This window comes from Boleophthalmus pectinirostris, unplaced genomic scaffold (assembly GCF_026225935.1).
Source record: "Boleophthalmus pectinirostris isolate CB_2022bp ecotype Guang Dong unplaced genomic scaffold, ASM2622593v1 HiC_scaffold_10, whole genome shotgun sequence".
In the NCBI taxonomy this organism is placed as follows: domain Eukaryota; kingdom Metazoa; phylum Chordata; class Actinopteri; order Gobiiformes; family Gobiidae; genus Boleophthalmus; species Boleophthalmus pectinirostris.
This window is the reverse complement of record NW_026570971.1, coordinates 7,687,638-7,713,064: the sequence shown is the minus strand read 5'-3', so window position 1 is coordinate 7,713,064 and position 25,427 is coordinate 7,687,638. Positions and strand designations below refer to the sequence as shown.

The 25,427-nt window shown below is 43.0% G+C and overlaps 1 protein-coding gene across 1 annotated transcript in view; it reads right to left on the bottom strand.

Moving 5' to 3' along the window:
* The window catches only part of dph6 (diphthamine biosynthesis 6), a 245,266-nt gene that overhangs the window by 84,832 nt on the left and 135,007 nt on the right, over positions 1-25,427 (bottom strand). Inside the window, 6 exon segments of the mRNA XM_055157802.1 lie at positions 7,219-7,411; positions 7,557-7,686; positions 13,170-13,295; positions 14,801-14,951; positions 24,078-24,171; positions 24,328-24,422. Coding sequence (XP_055013777.1) covers positions 7,219-7,411; positions 7,557-7,686; positions 13,170-13,295; positions 14,801-14,951; positions 24,078-24,171; positions 24,328-24,422 — 789 coding nt within the window.

Below are 25,427 nucleotides of genomic sequence, written 5' to 3'. Positions count from 1 at the left end.
TAAAAAAAAAAAAAAAAAAAGATTTGTTATCTGTTTCAGTTGTCAATATTGGCAAGTCCACAAAATGAAATACTCATTACTCATTTGCAAAAACTGGTATCAGTGAATCCATTCTTCGAATAAGTACTGTATTTCACATTTGCCAGCTTAAAATAATGTCTGCATTTGAGGAACACTTTATAAACTACATTGTAAATTTGTGTATTAGAAGTTAGGATTTTTACTTGTGACGCAACAATCCGGGCAAAATGTGAGCAGAGCATTTTTGAGCAACTTCGGATTAATTACGTATAGCGCACCTCCAGAAATGTTTTTGGTGAGGGTTCTTTGTCTTGAAAGTTTCACAGTATCATATTAAACCTTTCTATCTTCATGGAAACGAAACTTATATGAAGTTACAGGTCAGATCTGTGGAGAGGCGACTCCGCCCACAGTCAGAATGCCTGTTTTTCTACTTATTTCTGAGCTATAAAACCACCTGTAAATTAATAAATGTAAGGCAGAGCTGTTTAATGTCATACTGTGGAACATTCCAGGCATAGATACAACATCTTCAATTATTCTGTAGACACGCCCACATCAGTCATCGCCGTGTCAACACGCTCCCCGCTACAGCTCCCATATTCAAATACAATCACACGAGCCCTCAGCTTTGACATCATAAAGGTTAACTAATTCTTTAAATCAAGGGGGGATCTGCGTCTGTCAGCGCGGCGTTTCCCAAGAGGAGGGGCGCGGGACGTGACAGGGGGCCAGATGGACGAGGGGTCAGTCGTGTCTTTATACTGCGAGTCCAGATGGAAAAGAGATGCATGTAAGTGTTAGTCAAAATAATAGAATAATAACTAGAAAAGCAGTCAGAGAGCGCAGACCTCCGCCAAGGACTACAGTCCCCCTCATATTAATTGTGTTTTCCATAAATATTTGTCTCGTATCTTTCAATTTGGAATATGAAAGAGGATCCCATTGTCCATCCCTGAGTCAAATTTCATGGGGTTTGGTCAATAATTACCCGAGATATTGAGAAACAAAATTTTTGGCCCCATTTACCACAATGTTAACTAAAATTTCAAAGTGATCCAGAATCCAGGATTTCTTCCGGATCAGCCCCAAAATGAAATCACTTCTTCCTTTTCACATTTCCAACAAATCCTGAAAATTTCATCAAAATCGGTCCATAACTTTTTGAGTTATGTTGCTAACAGACAAACAAACAAACAAACAAACAAACAGACAAACACCGGCAAAAACATAACCTCCTTGGCGGAGGTAATAATAATACTTAACATAACCATACACCTTCACTAGAATCAGTTGGATAATTTCAGATCTAGAATGACCGATCTCTACTAAACCAGAGCTGCTAACTTGAAAAATGACCACTTCATGACATCTGACAAGCAGAGCAGCGTCAGGTTCACTTCTGAACTCTGGAGGCACTGGAGCTAGGGCTGAGTATCATTAAGAAGTGGGTGATACGATACATAGGCCACGATACAATACATATGTCGCTACAGTGCACTTTCGATCGATACAATATATTTCAAAATGATTCGAAACGGTTCAGTAAAAAATAAAGTCTAAATCATGGCTGTGATACTAAAAGTCTTTGTTAAACCACTTCTTGTGCAAAATTCATGTGAAACACAAACATTTTAATCGTCAAAACAGTGACAATGTCAAATGTGTCGCATAAACAAGTTTCCTTCCTCTAAACAAGCAACAAAACTGTAGCTGTAACAAAATAATTTAGTAAAATACACCAAAAAATACACTTGGCGATATATCAATACTGTATCATCACATTAAATGATACAATATATCGTTATTTCAATATTTTTGCACAGCCCTAAAGGACAATTTACGGTCCAGTGTCAAATTATCTGCGTCATGTGAACCCCCTGAACACAGAGCACCTCAGAAATGTTCTTACTACGCGTCAAAAAGACACAGACAGCAGGAGAAGCAGCGCAGACAATAAGGGCTGTGATTGGTCCTCCCCACCACACTACACACATTTCCTGTACCCACTTTCCTTTCTTTCAGTAAACATTGAGTAATACTGTGTTTAATGCAGCTTTGCGCATATTTGTTTACGTTGTACAGAAACTAAACTTAAAATCTTATGGCTAATTTGCATAAACTACACGCTCAAAACACAGCTTATTCCTTGTGCCCTGATGCAGTCAGCTTCTCAAACTCAAAAAGGACACGACTCAGTGGAATATGAGTGTTCTTTCTGTGACAGAGGTGTGTTCTGCTGATGGTGAGTCTGTTCTGTGCTTTTATCGCGTCGGAGATGGTTCATGTTAAACTTTTCAGAGATTTTACGTCTGCAGATCACACGCATAGACCGTATATATGAATGGACATATATTCTAGCCCCCTAGCGTTTTGGTGGTGAATTACTTCGCGGCGCATAGACCTCGACGCAGATCCATAAATCAAAAACAACAAGGCGACAAGGCAACGGCGACAGTGTGCAGTGAGTCGATACAGAACTATACTTTAGCCCTTAACTGCTTATATGGACTGTAAACCATTCTTACTGTTTGTTTGTCTTCTGTCTGTTTTTAAATGTTCAATATGGACCCACTGGAGTCTGAAATAAAGCTTGATTGATTGATTATCAAGTCTTAATCCTTGTAAACTCAGTCTACTTGTATAATTAGTATTAAATTAGTCATTCATTGAGCCACGGGTCATATCTCGCTTATAACTCAATATCAGCAAACGTCCATCGCACTTCAACAGTCACATCCCCATTAAAACCAAGTCTTTGCACTATTTGTGGTCCCAGCATGGGGCTAATTGTGCTAATATGTGTAAATGGTAGCAGCAGATACAGAGGCGCTCGTCTAGGCGCGCTCAGTGAAGGCAGTGTGTTGTGACGGAGCCGCGCTCACACTGGGAGCCATATTGTTTATGGAATTATGAAATGGTTTTTATGAAAGATGATTACAGTGATGAGAAATTAGACACCACCGCGGGGAGGCCAATTTAATGTCTCATTGATCATTCATTGGAAAACAGCAAATATTGGGCAAATTAAACGCAAATGAAAATTACAATGATCTCTACCTCCTACTACGAGCAATAGACAATGAGAAATCTGATCTGTTTATGTAACGAAGGAGGAGGAAATGGGCCGTGAGTAAAACTGAAGGCACGTTGAGTTTAAAGAGAACATTTTACGCAATTTTTTTAATCTGTGTGATAATGTTTCCTCGTGAAAAATAGACCTGGTGTTGTGTTTTGTTTGATTCATACATGTTTGAGTAATTCTTTATTATTATTATTATTATTAGTCGCCTACATCCATACACCTTCACTAATGTCATTCGGATAATTTCAGCCCTGAAAGTTCAAATCTTGAGACAAAGCTTAGCTTTTAAGTTGACAACGTATTATTTTATGACATAGTAGAACCAACCATTTTGGAGAATTAGACTTGTGGATACCTGTTAGACCAATCAGACTGTTCCTTATACCCCCACGTTTACATGAGAGCTTTAATTCCAAATAAAAATTATTTAATTCTGAATAAAAAGTAATTATTTTTTTAAAAGACCATGTAACCACTTATTTCCTAATGAAAAGGATTATTCAGAATTAAACTTAATGCCGAAGTAAATTGGTGGTTTATTCCAGTTTTAAAGCTTAATTAATTTATTCCTCGATCATGTAAACGTTTATTCTTCTTAAAAATAATCCCGGTCATTCAGCGCATGCTCGTTGGGTCGCCCTTCTGACGTGAGCCGGACGATCCGGCTCCACCAGTCCTGGCTTCGGACTTTCATCCACGTCTTTTTGGATTTGTGAATGGGATGCGGGAGTCGTTGACTCAGTTTGTCTTCTTCCTCCCTTCTCCTCCTCAGCTGACAGATGTAAAGCTTGATGAGAGAATTCTTTAATTATCATTGGAATAACTGCGGAAAAAGTTTGGATCACGTTTGTGTCCGTGGCGTAACAACAAACTGAGATGACAGAAAAGCAGGTAGCAGCTGATGTGTGTGTTTCTTCGGGTGGACGTAAATACGTTTGTGTCTTTGTCCACTCAGAACCCTTTGACGTTGAGCGGAATTAAATATTATTATTATTTCCATGTAAACTTGAAGGAGAACATTTTAATTACGAACTATTTAATTCAGAACAATTAATTCGGAATTAAAAAACATCTTGAAAACGTGGCCAATCTCTCCTTTAGTCCTCCAGGCTCTGCCCAGTTTAGCAGCTCTACTTGAAATGTGTTTGTAGACGAAGTTTAGGCCTTTTTACATTTTCTATTTGCACATTTCCTTCAAAAATATGACCTCACCCGCAGAGTAGTACGGACCCATCTATTTGAAATTTCAGAAATCGTCAAATTCTTTAAGACAAACCCAATCGGTCTTTACATCCTACTATAAGATCTCAACGTATTCAGACCAGAGCCTCACGAAACATGTCCGGAATCCGCCGCGTCCAAACATTTAAACACAGCAGAGAGCACGGGCTAATCCACACGTGTTCTCACTCAGAGCCGGGATTTGGCCGGGGGATCAAGGACCGCGCGGAGGACACGGACTCTCTCCTTGTTGACAGTACCTTGACAGGCCTAATCCTGTATAACACACGCAGGGTAAACAAAACATCCAGCTGAGCGTGCAACCTCCGAGCGCGCTTTGAAATCCTCCATTCTCTCTCAAAACAAAAGTGAGGATCTTTACAAACAAGCGCGGAGGATAGCCTTGTGCTGGTAACGGGTAAACACCGAAAAGTACAAGCGTAGCGCAGAGCCACAGCCGCAAACTCCAGAACAGAGGAGAGGAGAGTAAACAAAAACGTGATGGACAGGCGGGCTGTAATCAGAAACTATAAGAGCCGGGGAATCACGAGGAGAGCAGAGGAGAGTTTGTCCTGAAGTAAAAGTTCAATGCTGGGTGTGCGCTGTATGGTTTTTAGAAGTTGTAGTGGCTGGAACAGATCTTGTACTGTAACAGGAAGAAGATATAAACAGAAGATATGGTTGTGTGTGGGAGCGTGGGAATGAATTTAATTGGCTTTAAATGTAAGGATGTACCTCGGGCTAGATGCAATGCATGAAAAATGCTTTATAAATGAAAAAAAATAAATGAAAGTACTATTATTTGGTGTTGAAAACGGTAAATGTTAAAAAGAAAGAGCTTCTATGATACCGTATTTTTTGGACTATAAGGTGCAATATCAATAATGTTGAATTCTCTCGTCTATTTTCGTACATAAGGCGCAACGGATTATAAGATGCATGAAGTGAAACAAACGGACGACATCTGAGACTGATCCTTAGTCCAGGCGTCCACGATCCATCGGCAGATCGTGGTGTAATTCACCTCTCTGTCTTGGTGAATGTGGATTAGGAATGTGAATGTGGGTGGATAATTTGAGTTTGTTTTGTTTTTTTATTTCCTACAAGGAGAGTGCAAATATACACTGAGTAATAATGTGTTTCATGCAGCTTTGCGCACATTTGTTTACGTTTTACAGAAATTAAACTTAAAACCGCATGGCTCATTTGCATAAACTATAAGCGCTGAAAAAACTGCTCGCTCCTTGTGCGCTGATGCGGTTCAGCTTCTGTCGGACTAAAGGACAGTGGAATATATTCTTCCTGTGACAGAGGGGTGTTCTACTGATGGTGAGTCTGTTCTGTGCTTCTATCGCGTTGGAGATGGTTCATGTGAAACTTTTCAGAGATTATATGTCTGCAGGTCATATGCATAGACCGTATATATGAATGGACATATTCTAGCCTCTTAGTGTTTTGGCATTGAATTACTTTGTGTGCATAGACCTACATCAGTGTATCAGTGTTTTCAGGAGTCCACACAGTGCCGGATCAGATCTGTACTCAGATGAAATTGTGGGAGCTGGAGGCACCACATCGTTCCGTCTCTGGAGCTGTTTTCCATCGGAATAGTGTGGACAAACAATGCATCCACAACAAAAATGACTCAAATACGAACTAGTGTGGATGGGGCTTAAAGGACACGACTCAGTGGAATATGAATGTTCCAGTGAAACTTTTCAGAGATTACTCTCTGCTCCGTAATGCTCTGACAATCCATCAAGCGGTGCCTTCGTAGTTTACCAAAGTCGTACCAAAACATTTTGACCGATTTTTGAGCGCCGTGTACCACATAAAACTGGTTCGAGGTCAATAAGCACGACCACAATTAATACATAAGACGCACCGGATTATAAGGGGCACTGTCGATTTTTGAGAAAATTTAAAGAATTTTAAGTGTGTCTTATAGTTTAAAAAACGGACTACGGTAATTGCGGTATCAAATTTGGTATTAAATTTTGGTATTGTGATTCATATTTTCACAATATGCATCTCACGATACAATATTTATTGCAATGTTTTGTGGATATGCTACTTTTTGTCCTGAAAACACTTTGGTTCTATCATAAAAGTGCTTAATGACAGTGATTTCTTCATGTAGTCTGCACTGAAATGGAGGAAAGTTTCACGGTCAATGTAGTTCCATCTGTCTTTTAGCTCATGCTGCACCAAAACTAAGAATTTAACCAAAGACAATTGTAGTTCGATATATCGTGATAGCCCTCAATATTATTGTGAGAACTTTGACGATTTCACGGTATTTCGTATACTGTTACATCCTTAGTCATGACAATCAGGGTTGTCAGGCTTCAGCACAAGATTGTCTGAAAAAGCTGACCAATTCTGTGTGAAAACCATGTACCTGGTAACACTAATGACAGCTGAGATCATTCAGAATATAGACCAATAAAAGCCATTATCAAACCAAACCTCGTACAACAAATACACAGAACTAGAAAATCATGCTAGTTTATGGATACATGCAGTAGAAATTGGCAAGTTTGTTTGGTTGTTGGCAACACTCGATCTCTTGGCATTTTTTAAGCATAAAAAGAGCAAATAACTACAGCTGAATAAAAAAAAAAAGTCTTTAAATGTTGTTTAATTTGTCAGGTTTTCATATTTTCTTATGTATTGTGTAAATTACAAATACAAATGTGAGAAAAGTTAGTTCAAAGTGTTATTTTTTTGCCCCTCCTATGTCATAAGTTAAATTAAAACTGAAAACTGAAATAAATAGTAATATAGCAAATAATAAGACAGACCACCTGATTATGTTTTATATTTTAGGACTGGACTTGTCTTACATCCCCAGGCTCTACTTCTAGCCCCCTCGCGGCTCCGGGACTCACCCTGTAGGCCTGGCTGTAGGGCCCGATGTTGGCGGGGGCCCAGTGGGACAGGCTCTGGACGTGCAGGGCCTCTCGACGCCGGTCACAGCCCTCGTCCTCCACCGCAGGAGCCGCTGGAGACGGGGCCCAGGCGTGGAGCAGACAGTCCATCTGCAGCAGCTGAGCGGGCGGGAGAGGGGCCTGCAGACACACTCTGGACAAGACAGACGAGAACTGCCTTATTATGTCAGGCTATAAGGTACAATGTCAACTGTTCTTTGATGGAAATACCACAAAAATAATTATATTAGACCTTTAGAATCTTCCTGTATCACACACACACGACAGTCCGGGCTTACCTGGCTGGTGGGTTCAGTCCAAAGTGCTTCTTGTACACAGTGTTGATCTGTGCGAAGTCCTCCATGTTCTTCACGTACAGATGGACCAGAACTATGTCTCTCATGTGCCAGCCTTTACTCTCCAGCTCACCTGAACAACCACAGAGCACACAAAATGGGATTATTGGTGTGTGTGTGTGTGTGTATATATATATATATAGAGAGAGAGATAGATAGATAGGTAGATAGATATAGATATACAGTGATCCCTCGCTATATCGCGCTTCACCTATCGCGGCCTCGCTGCTTCGCGGAATTTTTTACAGTGCTTTATTTTTTACAGTGAATCCTGATTGGCTTAGGGGCGTTACTGTTGTCTAGAAGTGAAAAAGGTTTATATTGGTTTTTCATTACACCCATGCCAACAGTTTTCGTTTCTGTACATTCTGCCAAATTTACGTTCGCAATTTTTCTCCGTGACAAAACCCACAATGTCAAAGAAACGTTCTGTGCCGACAAAGAGGCCTCCAGACGCGCCAAAGAGGCCGCGGAAGATGCTAACTATTGCAGAAAAAGTTAAACTTCTGGACATGCTGAAGGAAGGTAAAAGCTATGCGGCTGTAGGGCGCCATTACGGAATAAATGAATCTTCGGTTCGTTACATAAAGCCACCAAGCGAGGATGACGGAGAAGAGGAAGAAGAAGACACACTTGTTGATAAAGAAGAGGAGGAAGGACTAACACTTGGTCGCTTAGCAACCATGATGAGAATGGCCACTGAACTTCAGCGCGCGGCACAAGAATGGGACCCTTTGATGTGTCGTTCATTGCAGTTCTCAAATATAATTGAAGGTGGGATGTCCGTTTATAAAAATCTTCTTGCTCAGAAAAAGAAAGAGTGCCAACAACTACCCATAACGATGTTCTTCTCTCGGAGAAAGACCCCTGCGCAGCCTTCAGTAGAAAAAGACGCTACAGCGCAACGGAGTCAGGACGAAGAGGCGCAGCTGGAGGGACTGTGAAATACGCGAGTGACAATGTTTCCTACCTTGTATTCATTACTATATAAAAATATTGTTTTACAACACCGTTCTTTAAACTATTATAGTTATTTGTAAGAAAACGTTAATATTTCTATTTCTTTAACACATGTTGGGCCTGAAAAGAGGTTTTATTTTTTGTTTCATTCTGCAGTTCAGTATTGCATTGTAAAATCACAGTAAAAAATAAAGCTGACTACTTCGCGGATTTCACCTATTGCGGGTTATTTTTGGAACGTATCCCCCGCGATAAACGAGGGTTCACTGTATATATATTTTTAATTTTTATTTTTTAAAAGATCTATTGTGCTTGTGTCTGGTATATAGTCAATTTATGATTCCCTGGCTCTTACAGTAAAAACAGTGAGATTGAGAGCCTTCTGTTAGCATCACACCACCTCCAAGCAATGTTGATATATATCAGCTGCAAAATATCAATTCCTGTTGTTTTTAGTCGTGTTATAATGTTGTTATCTCCTCGAAAACAGACCTGGAGTTGCGTTTTTGTTTCATTCACATATTTGAGTAACACTTTATTAATAGTCTGTCTGCATCTGCAAAGCTCAAAATGCTCTGTTCCACCTTTTAATGTCATGAAGTGGGACTGTATTTTTGGACTATAAGTGGCACGTTTTTTCATGGTTTGGGGGTTTACTGTGACTTATACTTCGGTGAGACTTATATATTAAAATTTTCACACTGAAGCGGCGAGAGGTTCTAGTCTTGTGTGTGAGTATCTGCTGCTCCTGTTCCTCCTGTACCACTGTCAATTCACTCTACTGCGCATGTCTCCTGCAGAAAGAGCCTCTGTCCTGCTGCAAGTTGTGAAATATTCAGCTGAAAACTGTAATCGAGCAGCAGAAAGAAAGTTTGGAGTGAGCGAGAAACTTGTGACACAGGGAGGATGCACCATGAAACTTTCCTCGAAGTCGCTGGATGAATCGATAAAGCCTGAACTTCAGTGACACCGAAACCATCCTGTCGGGATTCAGAAAGGCCGGAATAATTCTAACTGGAACTGATGCTGAGTCTGACGACAGCGACACAGAAGAGGAAGCATCGCTCTGTTTACCTCCGGAGGTCGCGGAGTTGCTCAGAAGTGACACCGAGGATGAAGAATTGAATGGATTTAGTGATTTGGAGTGAGATGGAGAGTTTGGTAAACTTGTTCTGTTCTGTTGTTTATGTTATAGTTTATCTGAAGAACTGTTCATATGTGACGTTAACAGTCTGTTGTTCTCGGTTCTATTGTTTTTACTAGAACTTGACGTTTACATTTAACTTATATATGTTTTTTCTTCTTCATTACGCAATCATTCACGCATTCGGCTTCATTTTTTGGCTTGTGCGACTTATACTCCGAAAAATACGGTAGTTTTCAAGTTCAGTAGAGATTGGAAACTCCAGGGCTGACAATATCCAAATGATTCTAGTGAAGTTGTGTGGAAATATACAGGATTTGTGTGTTAAAAACAAGAGCTGTGTGAATGAAACAAAACACAACTCCAGGTCTGTTTGTGATGAGGAAACAACATTATAAAATAGATCAGAAAACAGCGTAATATGAGGCTTTTAACTACAATATCAAGTGTGGAGACGGAATAGACACAGAAACGTGGCCTCAAAGTCTCTCCTCTTCCTCCGTTCCGCCTCTCCAAACATCTCCAAGTTAGTTTTCCCTCCTCTTCTTCTTCACCAGACTCCTCTTCGCCCCATACAAAGGCCTGTCTATTAAATATTAACTTGTTTAATATTGTCTCAACTCTGAAGGCTTTTCTGCGCAGGCTAAACATTAAATATGCTTTTCATCTCGCGCCCCTCTTTCTCTTTCTCTCCGTCAGAAAAGAAGAAAAGAGTGAGACGCACTGCAAAAAAGCAAAAGGAAAAAAAAATCTAAAAATAATCTCGGGGGCAAAAACGAAAACCCGCCCAACACGACTGAACTATTAAAAAAATATTTGAAGTGCGTGTCCTTGCTTGGTGGCCGGGGTTGGATAGATTTGGATATATTTTTGACGTGTGCTCTTTGTCTGATGGTACTTTTGAATAAGAAATGACTTGTCAACCATCCGCTCCTCCTCGTGCGCGCGAAAGAGGAGGCACCCAAGGGACGCAGAGGCTTTGGTGTACGTACAAGGATGTAGTCTGAGAATGCTAAAAGGTACAGCTGGAGCGTCTTTGAAATAAATACTATGTACTATAAATAATGGACTAAAGGATTCTGATAGAGAGAGCATTAAAGTTGCATTGGGAAGAATTGTGCTTTTAGGCGAGCAGGTACCGTTTTGTAAGGCAGTCTCGCAGGTTTTTGTGCGATATCTTGAAATTTAGCTGAATTTCATTTGTACTTAGCCAATTTTGAATAATTATTTGTTCTGAATATTGTTTTCTATCTAATAATAACTGAAATATCGTAATATCATATCGTCAAAGTTCTCACAAGTAATATCGTGGACCATCACAATATATCAAATTACAAGTCTATTTGCTTAAATTAAAAGTTATGGTGCAGCAATAACTAAAAAAAAGACAGAGGAACTACATAGACCAGGGGTGTCAAACTCATTTTGGTCCGGGGGTCGTATCCAACCTACTTTGATCCCAAAGGGGCCGGATCAGAAAACTCATGTCATATAAACCCCAAAAATAACAATAAGTTCAAATATTTGTGCAGAGAAACACAAATCTATTACAGAAATCTTTTTTAAATTGATGAACTCTTTCTTATTATAATATTATAATATTATGAACAACCTGAAACTAAGAAAAAATCAATTTCAACACAATGTTTTAACATGAACTTGTATGCAAACAGGAATAAGTCAGTTTTTCTTGGAAAATCCTGCACTCATCATCCACTTTTCTCATGTTGGACATTTTTCTGATGAGGGTGTCACGGTCAACAGTCAAAACGATCGTCCTTTAAGAGCGTTTGGAAAGAGACAAGTCTTCATTTGTGCTGCTCTGGTGGGAGGGGCCACGTACAGAGACGCTGGAGACGCTGCTGTGATAAACACCACAGAAAATTAACAAGATTTTAATAGAAAATATAATTACAATATTTTAGTAGAAAATCACCCAAGGGCCACATTAAAGGTCTTGGAGGGCCGGATCTGGCCCCCGGGCCTTATGTTTGACACCTGTGACATAGACCATGATCCTTTGCTCCATTTCAGTGCAGACTACATGAAGAAATAACAGTTCTAACACTTTTAAGTCTTAGTTCTTTGGATTACGTCTTGTCAAGGCTTTTTTTGTTTGCCTCCACAAAATATTGCAATAAATATTGTACTGTGAGACGTATATTGTGAAAATATCATATCGAGAAATTTGGATATTGTTACATCCCTAATCGTGAGCCTCCCCAACAAATCGTGATCTTTTCCACGATATCGCAATAAATATCGTACCGTGAGGTTCATACTGTGACGATATCGTATCCTGAGACTTGGATATCGTTACATCCCTGTTGTTTTCTTTATTGTGCTGTTGCAGTAATATTTTTTTTCTCTTTTGAGATAAATTATCTTATCCGTAGACTGGATAAAAAATTGGACTACGCGAGTGTGACGTTGAACCGGCTCGCCAAAAAAGGCCGAAATTCGCCAGCATCTATTTTGTTGATTTTTTCTATTAAAAAATGACATTTATATGAAAAAGTTATATTTATATTTAAATAATTTTCTGACGTATTTACATAAGCCACCGAATTTGCCATCAATTTTTCATCACCTGAGTTCTGAGCTCGAGATCAAACAGTGACAGTCGACGCACACGCAGAGTTCTGTAGTACAGTCAAAGACAACAAAATGACTCATGTTAAAGTACTAAAAGTTGACAGAGAGTGCCGAGTTTTCAAAGAACAGTGCACGATCGATTCTTTTTTTGTTCAGTGTAAGGTCCCTGCAGTTTGTCTGATATGTAAAGAAAGTGTGGAGGTTTTCAAAGAATATAATCTGCGTCGTCAGGGTCAAACAATTCTGTTTTACGGCCCCCATCACAGTCAGGAGCGATAATGTGACTCCCCAGAGAAAAAAAGTTGGGTGACCTCTGATCTATATTATGAATAGGATTTTTTTGACAGACAAAATAGCAAAAAAGACCAAAAAAACACCAGGATCATGTAGAGCCGAAAGAGAACCTTCTATTTGGAACACGACAGCTCAAACGTTAGCTTTGCCCATTTATATATACAGTCTATGACCTTATCTTAACTGATATGACAATAATGGTATGATATGACGAGTTTGACACTAGAACATGTGAACTGTGTCCAACTGTGTCCAACTGTGTCCAACTGTGTGTAGCCCCAGAAAGAGTGAGAGGCCCGCAAAGATCCAGACGAGTCGGGCCCTACTGAAGATAGAGACACATCCAAGTTTGTCTCATTCTCAGTTTATGCACAGACCTCATGTGAAAACTCAGAACCTCCAGAATTCCCTCCCTGAGCTGCAGAGGCTGCACTAGCACCGACTCATGACTGGTGCAGGTGCTGGGGTTTAGGTAGTGACCGTTCAGATCAGACAGAGTTCAGCACTGAAACTGGAAAAAGGACTTTAAAGTTCCTGAGATGAGGTGAAAAGTTCAGTCTTACTCTGCAGTTGGCTGAAGGCGGCAGATGTTTGCTTCTGGACGTCCTGCTCGTCACACTGGAGACCACTGATGCCTCCAACCCACTGGAACCCTGAGGGACTCCTCTGGGACCAGGAGGGAGAAACATCTGAAAAGGGGAAGAAGACGACTTAAATACTTTGTTTTCAGACATGTCCTCTTGTTTGAGATAAATCTTCAGAGCTTAATTTGAAAAACTGAATCATGAAAATCTATTAGGAACCTTTTCTTGATGAAACAGGACAGATACACATAACAAAAGGAAACTGTGGCCCTGCGTATTACCTCAGCTTTATTTAACTAATGAGTTTTATTACAGGTGTAATAATAGATTTTCTTCAGGTGTTTTGTGGAGTGGGTAAGTCTGTTTTCAGTGGCAGGATAATTATGACCATTGACATGCACTAGTCTAACACCAGCGACCTCTGAAAATACAAGGACTGGATGGAATATTTAAAAAAGTGTCTCCACACATCTCCAACACTCTGGCTCACTGGAAATGAGGTCCTATGTCCAAAATTCCCTTTAAATATTACAATTTTTTATAGATATACACTCCCAAAAATATGTTTGGATGAAAACAACTGAACCAATAAAATAACAATCACAATCCGTGTATCATTCATTCATTCATTTTTCAATATAAAACCAAAAATAAGAAAACAAAAAATAACTATTTTCTTCCTTATTTGTCTCCAAAATCAAAATGAAAAAAACTGATAATGACTCGTTTTTTTTAGTTATCGATTTTGTGTTTAAATGAATAATGGAAAAAACGTTTCTGTGACTTAAACTGCAATGCCGGACTGAACCAGGACTGAACTGTTTTCAGTCCTAGTCTGGTCCTGGTCTCAGTCCCAGTCTCAGTCCTGGTCCTGTTCCAGGTCTCAATCCTGGTCTCAGTCCCAGTCTGGTCCCAGACTCAGTCCTGGTCTGGCCCCGGTCTAAGTCATGTTCTCAGTCCCGGTCTGGTTGTGGTCTGGTGCCGGACCTGTTTTAGTCCTGATTCAGTCCTGGTTCAGTCCGACATCGCAGTTTAAGTCACGGAAATGGGAAATGGTCATTATCCGTTTTTTCGTTTTGGTTTTGGAGACAAATAATGAAGAAAATAGTTGGGTTTTTTGTTTTCTTATTTTTGGTTTTATATTGAAAAACTAATGAACGAATGATACACGGATTGATCACGAATATTTCCAATCCAAATATGTTTATAAAGATGATTTAAACTGAATTTTATGATAATGTTGAAGGACGACCCGGGTCCTTGGGAAACTCCCTGGCCTCAGAAAGTTTGAGGAGCCGTAGTTCACAGATGTAAGTGTTTGGGGTTTCCTTCAGCTGGAGATTTTCTGAACGTGCTTTTTGTTGTTTCGCGTCTCTAATCCAAATGCATATGCAGTTTACGTCAAAGGACAAATGAATTCAGCCTGTCACAAATCAGCAGCAGGACCTGACAGCGCACGTCAAGCCGTCACCGCCCGGCCGAGCGACACCGGACCGGGGTACAGCGTCGGCGCCGCCCCCCTCCTCCTCTCGCGCGGGCTGTAAATATGCACGCTTTATTCACGTCCGCACCAAACAGCCCCCGCGCGCACACACACAAACACGTCTCACCGCGGCCCCTCTGACAGCTGGGGTCACCCGCTGATGGAGATTCCGGGGGCTCGTCTTGGGCTTGATCAGCGCATTCCTCCTCCTCCGTCATCCTGTCAATGAAGCTCCGGCAAGGACAAGCACCACGGGGCAAAACGCTGGCCACGCTGTTCTGTGGAGGGAGGGAGGGAGGGAGGGGGGGTAAATAAAAATCACCACGGGGAATACATGAGGCCAAATGCCCAGCTAAGACAGACAAAACGGTGCATGATAATGTGGCGCGGTACAGTTCTAAAAGGGTCTGCGCGGAATGAGATGGAGGACGGGTCAGAGGAGGGCGCGGCGCGGCGCTGAATTTGACGTGAACGTTTCAAATGGAGGGCAGGAGGCCGTGTACATGGATGAGAGACGTTTTTGAAGGGCATTTTTTTAAAACCATAATGCGCAACTTCGACTAAAATAAAAGTTTTTGGTCAATTTGGTTGTGTTTATTGCGCTGAAAAACAGCTCAAAAATGTTCATCTCCACAAACCTGACTCCTATTTGGCCTGCTTGTTTCCATGGAGATGTTGTTCTTTGGCTATAATTTTCCACAGTACGGCATAAAACTTCACTATATCCAAGCAGAGTGTCCAGAACTAAGTTTTTTTTTTAACATTCTATTTCCACTGAGTCATGCAGGTGATGTACCACTAGGGCTGGGTGTCATTAAGAAGTTGCCGATACGATACAGTGCACTTTCAATTCGATACAATATATTTCAAATCGATTCAATACGGTTCAATAAAAAATAAAGGGGTCCGGTCAAGCGGTAACGGAGGGAAACAGGCAGATTTTTTACATTCAAATGTCTCTTATTCAGAAACTAGAGGGACTATTGAAATAAGTAAAGTATCAGAATGTAGGAAAGAGTTACACTCCAACAGGGTCAAGTTAAACCTGTGATATTCTTTCAAGTTGTTGACAAAAAATTTTAAAAACTCATGTCGGTAACGGAGGGAATGAAATATGCAGCACTTTTTGGGCAATAAATACAAACAGTGATAACTCTTGGTTCTCACTTACAAACTTAACAAACTGGTTTGAATATTTGCTTCATATAGTTTTCTACCATATGGTACAAGATTAGGTTGAAAAACCTCTTACTTTTTGAGTAATGAGATTTTTTATTAAGAAAGGTCATGGTAACGGAGGGAAAATTGTGCGAGCAAGTAGAAGGTGCATGATTTTGCATAATTTATCAGCTTTTTTCTTCCGAATACTTTAATATTACTTCAAAATGAAAGGAAACTATTTCTATAAAATATGTCAGTCCTTCCAAGCAAATTTTTATCATTTTAAATACATTACACAACAAAAAAAAAATCAAATAACACAAGATATGATGAAATACATCCATTTATTGACATGATTTTTGGGTCTTTGAAATTTGGGAAATAATTTTTGTTCCATGTTTCATACATGGTCTGTTTAAAACGTATGTAACTTTAGAACCAAAAATGGTACAGAAAAAAGGTCAACAGTTTCATAAACTAGAGTACATATGTATCTGTTGAATACATTTTTATATCAGATGCATTAACTTGAATTTTTGGCCTTGCTGTTTACTTCTGCTTGACCGGACCCAAAGGCTAAATCATGGCTGTGACACTAAAAGTCTTTGTTAATCCACTTTTTATGCAAAGTTAAAATGAAAAACACACATTTTAATCCTTAAAACTGTGAAAATATCAAATGTGCGGCATAAAAAAAAAAAAGAATGAGAACTTCGCACATCAATTACTAGAGATCGGAGGTGCATCGGAGGAGAAAAATCCCACACACTGTCTTACTTGCAAATAGTGAGATTTATTAGGACAAACTGTGCATCGTTTCGGCACTAGGCCTTTGTCAGGCAGACAGAATGAGAGCTCAGGTGGCCGTCTTAAATAGGGTGTGGCAATGTGAGGCATAAAAAAAACGTTTCCTTAATCTGAACAAGCAACAAATGTGTAGCCTGATTAATCAGACGGTTTTACTTCGTGGAAACAGTGTGACCTCGCAGCATTAGGATTCGTTCGCTCGACAATAGGCAGGTGCTTTTTTTTTGGTTGCGACATATGTAATGCAAACCAAATCCCGTAGGAAGAAGGGCAATAACATCTTTCCCCTTGATAAAATTCACCAAACATTCTCTTTATTCCGGTTTTAAATCCTCGATCTCGGGAATCGTTGCCAACACAGAATGTATGGCTCTTCCATCTAGTGGATTCTGATTCCTGACCTAGTCGCTGGAGAGAAATGAAATTGAGCGGAGACAATAGGTGGCACGAGCCTGGCTACCAAAACTGTAGCGCTGTAACAAAATAATTTAGTAAAATATCGATACAGCAGCCCGCGATATCAATACTGTATCATTACATTCAATATTTTTGCACACCTCTACAAACCACCTCCAGAAAGTTACACACTGTACATTTAAATACAAAGAATACACATATTTTGGCTTCACAACCTCACAATATTTCAACCTTTCAATTAATCAAAACAAACTAACCAAAACTAAAATGGCGACACTGAGTTACTTCAGTTTATTTTAGCGAAAAGGTTTTTTTTTGCTTGTGAAAAACGTACAAGAGGGAAGCGCTTTGTGCATTTGTGGACAGGGAAGATGTCTGCACTTTTCTCTCAGAAGGAGGTTATGTTTTTGCCGGCGTTTGTCTGTTTGTTTGTTTGTTTGTTTGTCTGTTAGCAACATAACTCAAAAAGTTATGGACCGATTTTGATTAAATTTTCAGAATTTGTTGGAAATGTGAAAAGGAAGAACTGATTTCATTTTGGGGCTGATCCGGAAGAAATCCTGGATTCTGGATCACTTTGAAATTTTAGTTAACATTGTGGTAAATGGGGCCAAAAATTTAGTTTCTCAATATTTTGAAATTTGACTCAGGGATGGACAATGGGATCCTCTTTCATATTCCAAAGGCTGATCCGGATCTGATCCAGAAGACTGATTTTATCGCAATTTATATAAAAAATGGGGGTGGTCCTTGGCGGAGGTCTGCGCTCTCTGAGTGCTTTTCTAGTTTGACTTGTTCCGCTGTTGTCACACTTCGACCAGTTACATTCAAATAGTTGTCATGACATTGCACGTTTTCCGATCTCTTTCAGTGGGAGCTGTTCCAGATTGACCATGTGTAGAACTCACTTCAGAGCTACAGATCAATCCATGAGCCAGGTAAATGAATCACTGCCCTCCATCTGAAATCTTGAGCTCATACAAGGCTAGAACATGAACCAACAAAGCCGGCATTTAGCGACACGACTTCAGACAACTTGAAGGTGAATGAATATGAAACAACATGCTAACGTATTCAGGGTTTAGGCGAAAGGGGAGCGCTGTTCTCCGCTATTGCAGATCCAATCATGCCGCCTGTCAGTCAAAACTCGGCGATGCCACGTGCCTGTTTGCCTCTTCTTCCCACTGACTAACATTTCTTTCTTTTTTTTTTTTGTTCTTTAAATAACAAATCGCTCTCTCAAGGCCGGACATATTACCTGCCAAACCTGCTGGGCATCACATTTGAATACATCTTTCACATTCGCTTGCCCCCCCCCGTCTGCTGTCAACCGCATTACGCCGTATGGTAATCAAATTAATTACACTCTAGCCCCTCTCTTCTCCCGGCGCGGGCACGGAAAAATAGCTTGACTAGCATTAACGTGAGGGCAAATGATGGCGGTCCTACCCCCCCCCGCCGCCACCACCGCTACCACCACCACCACCACCACTACTGGCCCCCTACCCGGCAGCAGCCCCGGCGCTCTGCTACCGGAGAGGGGTGTCACTGCGGATCTGTCAGGCTGACGAGAAGCGTTTGAGCAGGCCGGAGCGGGGCTGGTTCTCCCCTGGTCCCCCCCCACCCTCGCCCGCCGCCCGCCCGTGCTCGTCTGGGCGGAGTGGGGGGGTAAAATATGTAGCTGGAGGGCGAGAGGCTGCGGGGTCAGGCAGGGAGCGGGGGGTATGTTTTGTGTCCATCGCTGTCCCCGGTGCAGTGAGTCATAAGCATACATGCATACACACTGTCCCTATGTTTTATTCAGGATTTTAAATGGGACATAACATGAAAAAATATTAGTTTTGTTGTATTTCTGATTGATTCATGCGTGTTTGAGTAAGTTCTTGTTGTCATCTAGGTCCTTTCCCCACCCACTTATCTGTATTTACTTCATTCAAAACGTGAAATTAGTACATGGAACACTATAGAAGCCTTTAAAAAAACAAGTATAAAGCGTTATGTTTTGAAAGATATGGAGCTCTGGAATGAATGAATTATGCATGAAATTTTGTTTGTTTAAATTTATATTTTGTATCTTATATATACAGTAAGTCCATAAATTCATCCATTTTCTTCCGCTTATCCAGGGCTGGGTCTCAGGGGCAGCAGTCTAACCAGGGACTCCCAGACTTCCTTCACCGCAGACACGTCCTCCAGCTCCTCCAGGTGGACCCAGAGGTGTTCCCAGACCAGCCCGGAGACATAGTCCGTCCAGCGTGTCCTGGGTTTTCCCTGGGGCCTCCTTCCGGCGGGACATGCCCGGAACACCTCCCGAGGAAGGCGCCCAGGAAGCATCCACAACAGATGCCTGAGCCACCTCAACTGCTCCTCTCGGCGTGGAGGAGCAGCGGCTCTACTCCGAGCTCCTCCCGTGTGACTGAGGTCCTCACTCTATCTCTAAAGGGCTGTTCACACCAAAGCGTCAAAAAACGCCTTGGCGCCTCTATTTGGACGCCTTTGCATTTGAGTTTAGACGCCCCCGACGCGTGTCTTTGACGCCGTGGACGAAAGGGAGAAAAATACCTGACGCGTGTCCATTGCCCTGAAAACAAGAGCCCGGTCCCGCTCTTTTCCCGAAACAATGTCAGACCAGACTGACAGAGTGTTTTTATGACATAAAATATCAGAGGAGGAGATCGGGTCGACGACTACAGCGTACATATATTTATACTCCGCTAATGACACTGGATCAGTCCTGGTCTAGTCCTGGTTTAGTCCTGGTTTAGTCCCGGTCTAGTTCTGGTCTAGTTCCGGTCTAATCAAGGTCTAGTCCTGGTTTAGTCCCGGTCTATTCCCGGTCTAGTCCTTGTTTAGTCCCGGTCTAGTCCTTGTTTAGTCCCGGTCTAGTCCTGGTTTAGTCCCAGTTTAGTCCTGGTCCGGTCCTGGTGTAGTCCTCGCGATCGTCTTGGTGATTGTGGCGTATATATTTATTCTCCGCTCATGTTTGTGTCTCTGGTTCTCGGGTTTTTCTTCCTGATAATAACGTCGCTGCGTCACTGGATACTCGTCCCTGATTGGTCGACGCGGCGTGTCTGACGCGAAAGGTTCAGCATTTTCAGCTTCTTGACGCTGATGCCTTGGACGCTCGTCTAAATGCTCAAGACGCGCCATGTTGACGCCAGATTCGCGCCGCGCTGACGCAGAAGACGCTCCTCAAAAACGCAGGACGCTCTAGTCGCGCGTCCACATAGACTTTACATAGAAACTGGACGCTTTGACGCTTTGGTGTGAACGACCCTTAAGGGAGCACACAGACACCGCGCGGAGGAAACTCATTTCGGCCGCTTGTATCCGCGATCTCGTCCTTTCGGTCACTACCCAGAGCTCATGACCATAGGTGAGGGGAGGAACGAAGACTGACCAGTAAATACGCTGCTTTTCTCATTGTTTAAAAAGGGTTTGGCGTTACAAGTACTTTTTACTGAGGACTGAGTACTTTACTGAAAATGCAGAGCACACTCAGATGGCCCATGTCCAAAAGCACTTTTATTTTTAAAATAACGTTTTGGCAAAAAAAAGCTTTCGTCAAATTTTCAGAGATTTTTTTTTTTTTTCCCCAAAACGTTATTTAAAAATAAGAAAGCTTTTGGACATAGGCCATCTGAGTGTACTTTGCATTTTGGCACTTTTATAACATTGTTTATTTTGCTGTTCCTTGCATTTGCACCTCTACAAGAACTTTGGTTTTCTGTTTCATTTGAGGTCCAACCAGGTTATCACATGGTAGAGAGCTTCAAAAAAGTAGATTTTAATAGATAATACTCGGTCTTTAAAGGTGCATTGTGAAACTTTTCTGGTGGAGGATCGGTCACCTGCGTGTTTCAGCAGAGATGTCACTGCTCTGCCTGAAATGTTCCACAGTACGACTTTAAACGGGTGGTTTTATGGCTCAAAAAATACCAAGAAAAACAGAAATTCTGACTGTGAGCGGGGTCGCCTCTCCACAGATCTGACCTGTAACTCGATCTGGTCTGGTTTGATCTCCGTGAAGCCAGAAATGTTTAAAGCCGCACTGAAAAGTTTAAAGAAATGATTGAATTATTACGCCGCATATTATACCACTGCGGAAAACTTTGCAAATCGGTCAGCCGTGAGTCAGATTTTCTATAAAGAGATTTACAAAACAGTCGACCAATCATAATAAACAATCGCTGATTAATCGACGAGAAAATAATTAACATGGCTGCGACTGCAATGACGAAGCGGCGAGATCTTTCATCCGACCGCGTTTGACAAACCGCAGAAAATTAACAAAATAACAAAGCGGGGCCATTTCAAATATTTATAACGCGTATGAAATTTCAAAACAAATCCGCGGCGTCTGGAATCGCGGCGAGGCCTCAGACGCATCCGTCACCGCGCCGCTTCTGTTCTTATTAACGCGGACAGTTAATAGCGGCGTAATTAAGAGCGCAAATTAGCCCGACGTTTAATTGACGATAATATTACCATTATAAACTCGAGCGCGCGCGGTCGTGTAGGAAAGTTCCCCGGCGTCGCTTTTTGATGAAGCCTCGCTCAGCTGCCGCCCCAGTGCTTAGCCAGCTACCTGAACGCAGAGCTCCCCTAATGCGAGCGGACGTGTTTATTAATCCGGGGCTCGTTTGGGGGCGGCGGCGAATATTGCGGCCGAGGGAGGAGGGAGGAAGAGGGAAGAGGGAAGAGGAGGGGGGGTGATGGAGGCCGGAAAAAGCCGCAGGAAGCGCAGCCCGAGACCACAGATCTACAGAGTTACAGGACTGAAGGCGTCTGGTCTTTTTTGTGTTTGTGTGTTGTTGTTTTTTTTCTTTCGGTTTAAAAGCCCAAAGCGAAGAGTTTTCATCGGGATCGGGCATCGGGCGACATTGATTGTGTGAAAGGCGAGTTTTTACTTTTGGGTTCTGTGTGACTTACTGTGGTTGAGTTATAATTTTATCAAATATTGATCTAAAACGATTTAATAAAAGATACAAAGACTTGCACGTTAGAAGATAATCCATGAATTCGTTTATTTGTTTTGCAAAATAAAACCAAAAATAAACAACTAGTTTCTTCATTATTTGTCTCCAAAACCAAACTGGAAAAATGTTTAATGATTTGTTTTTTCAGTTTTTGATTTTGTGTTTAAATGAAAAATGGAAAAAACTGATAACGGCCGTTTGACTTAAACTGTGATGCCGGAAACGGACTGAACCAGGACTAAACCAGGTCCGGGATCAGACCAGAACCAGACCGGGACCAGACCAGGACTGAGACCAGGACTGAGAGTGGGACCAGACCGGGACCAGACCAGGATCAGCCCTGGACCGACACCGGAACCAGACTGGGACCAGCACCAGGGCCAGACCGCGACCAGACTGGAACCAGACTGGGACAGACACCAAGACGATACCGGGACCAGATCGGGACCGACACTGGGGCCAGACCGGGACCAGACCGGGACCGACACTGGGACCAGACAGGGACCAGACCGGGACCGACACTGGGACCGACACCGGGACCAGACCGGGACCAGACCGGGACCGACACTGGGACCGACACTGGGGCCAGACCGGGACCAGACCGGGACCGAGACCAGGTCCAGACCGGGACCAGACTGGGGCTGAGACTGGGCCTGAGACCAGGACTGAGACCGGGACTGAGACCAGGACTGAGACCGGGACCAGATTGGGACCAGACCGGGACTGAGACCATGACTGAGGCCAGGACCAGACTGGGACCAGATCGTGATTGAGACCGGGACCAGACCAGGACCAGACCGGGACTGAGACTGAGATTGGGACCAGACCGGGACTGAGACCGGGACCAGACTGGGACTGACACCGAGACTAGACCAGGACCAGACTGGGACTGAGATTGGGACCAGACCAGGACCAGACCGGACCGACACTGGGACCGACACTGGGACCGACACTGGGGCCAGACCGGGACCAGACCGGGACCGAGACCAGGTCCAGACCGGGACCGAGACCAGGTCCAGACCGGGACCGGACCAGGTCCAGACCGGGACCAGACTGGGGCTGAGACTGGGCCTGAGACCAGGACTGAGACCGGGACCAGATTGGGACCAGACCGGGACTGAGACCATGACTGAGGCCAGGACCAGACTGGGACCAGATCGTGATTGAGACCGGGACCAGACCAGGACCAGACCGGGACTGAGACTGAGATTGGGACCAGACCGGGACTGAGACCGGGACCAGACTGGGACTGACACCGAGACTAGACCAGGACAGAGACCAGGACTGAGACCAGGACCAGACCGGGACTGAGACCGGGACCAGACTGGGACTGACACTGAGACTAGACCAGGACCAGACTGGGACTGAGATTGGGACCAGACCAGGACCAGACCGGGACTGAGACCGGGACCAGACTGGGACTGACACCGAGACTAGACCAGGACAGAGACCAGGACTGAGACCAGGACCAGACCGGGACTGAGACCGGGACCAGACTGGGACTGACACCAAGACTAGACCAGGACCAGACTGGGACTGAGATTGGGACCAGACCAGGACCAGACCGGGACTGAGACCGGGACCAGACTGGGACTGACACCGAGACTAGACCAGGACAGAGACCAGGACCAGACCGGGACTGAGACCAGGACCAGACCAGGACTGAGACCAGGACCAGACCAGGACTGAGACTGGGACCAGACCAGGACTGAAAATGGTTTAGTCCTGGTTTAGTCTTATTTTAGTCCTGAATCAGTCCTGGTTCAGTCCGGCATCGCAGTTTAAGTCACGGAAACTGAAAACATCCGTTATCCGTTTTTTTCCATTACACATTTAAACACAAAATCCAAAACTGAAAAAACTAATTGTTATCCATTTTCATTTTCATTTTGGAGACAAATAATGAAGAAAATTGTTTTGTTTTTTTTCATTTTCTTGGCCCTGTCTGGAGCGATGTTTTTTGTTCTACCTGAGTTTACAGTGTTCGATTTTTGACTGCGATTGTGTGGATTTTTGAGTTCTGTCAGAAGCGGGACTCACCTCGTCTTTATCCTCCGTGTGCATTTTGGTGAAGCGCAGGTACCCGACCGGAGCAAAGGCGTCGGCCGAGTGGATCACCGTCTCCATCTCGTCACTGCACAAACACGGCGAAGGAAGGAAGGAAGTTACATCTACAGGAGGTTCAATCGTGAAAATCTTGGTCGACTAAAGGCACGTCCATGAAATATCTAAACGGTAAATTCACAAATGTTGAGCCTGATCACGTTGGCGCGCGCGTAAATGGACTCACATGACGATCCTCCTTCTAAACAGCGGGCAGTCCAGGGTGAAGGTCTCGTACTCGCCCCCCTCGCCGCAAATATGGACGCCGTACTTCTTCGAGAGCTGGACAAAGCAGGAAGTACAGTTAGGTCAATGTAGTCAATATATCGTGTACTTTATAGTGGCACTTGATTCAAGGTTGTATGGAGGATTTTTTTTTGTTTCAAGTTGTCAATGATAGATTATAGAGGTGCAGTAGCCTTGTAATTATGATGACCAAAAAAAAGAGAATAAAAATCATCAACTCTGGACGTGGTGGGGCTAAACATTTTCCAATAGATAACGACACTGCCTCGTTATCTGTGAGCTGACAGGCTGTCAATCAATCTCAGTACGTTTCTAGTGTAACTGACTTGCCTGCGCGCCGCCGGTACGTGGTTTACGTACGACTGTCACGCAGTCCACAGACGCAAGACGCACAGACGCTGTTTACTCCACCAACGCAACAGTTCTTAACGGCTTTTTTTGACCTATATCTTCCTCGCAGTTCGCACAAAGTTTGTTGCAATGGCGACAAGAATCCAGGAGCAGTTCGCCCCAAAAGAAAGTCCGTTTTTGAGGTCGCTGAAAGAAGAAGACAAGGGGAAAAGCAGCGAAGCCAAACTAAGGTGATTCTTGAAGATTCATTCCAGCGATGGCGCAACTGAAGCAGACGCAGGGTCTAAAGACTGAACGCACTGGTCCACAAATTACTCCTGGACAGGTCACTTCTGCTTATTATGAAAACGTACTTTATTTCCAAGCGCTAGACAAACGTTTTTCAGGACACGAAAGCGATATCCTATGTCTGAAAACGTAATTTTCAAGGCAAAGAAAGAGTCCGCTTGCTGCTGCGTGTTGTAGCTAGTTCATTCGCACGGAATCTCCGCGCAACCTTCTCTGCACCCCTTTCCTGCTCCTCTCCCCGCTGCCCGATCCACTCTTCCCCCTGCTCCTCACTTCTCCGGGCACGGAATCTCCGCGCACCGCTCCCCTCTCCTCTCTCCTCTCTCCCTGCTCCTCACTTCTCTGGGCACGAAATGTCCGCACACCCGCTCCCCCCGCTCCTCACTTCTCCGTCTTGCCTAA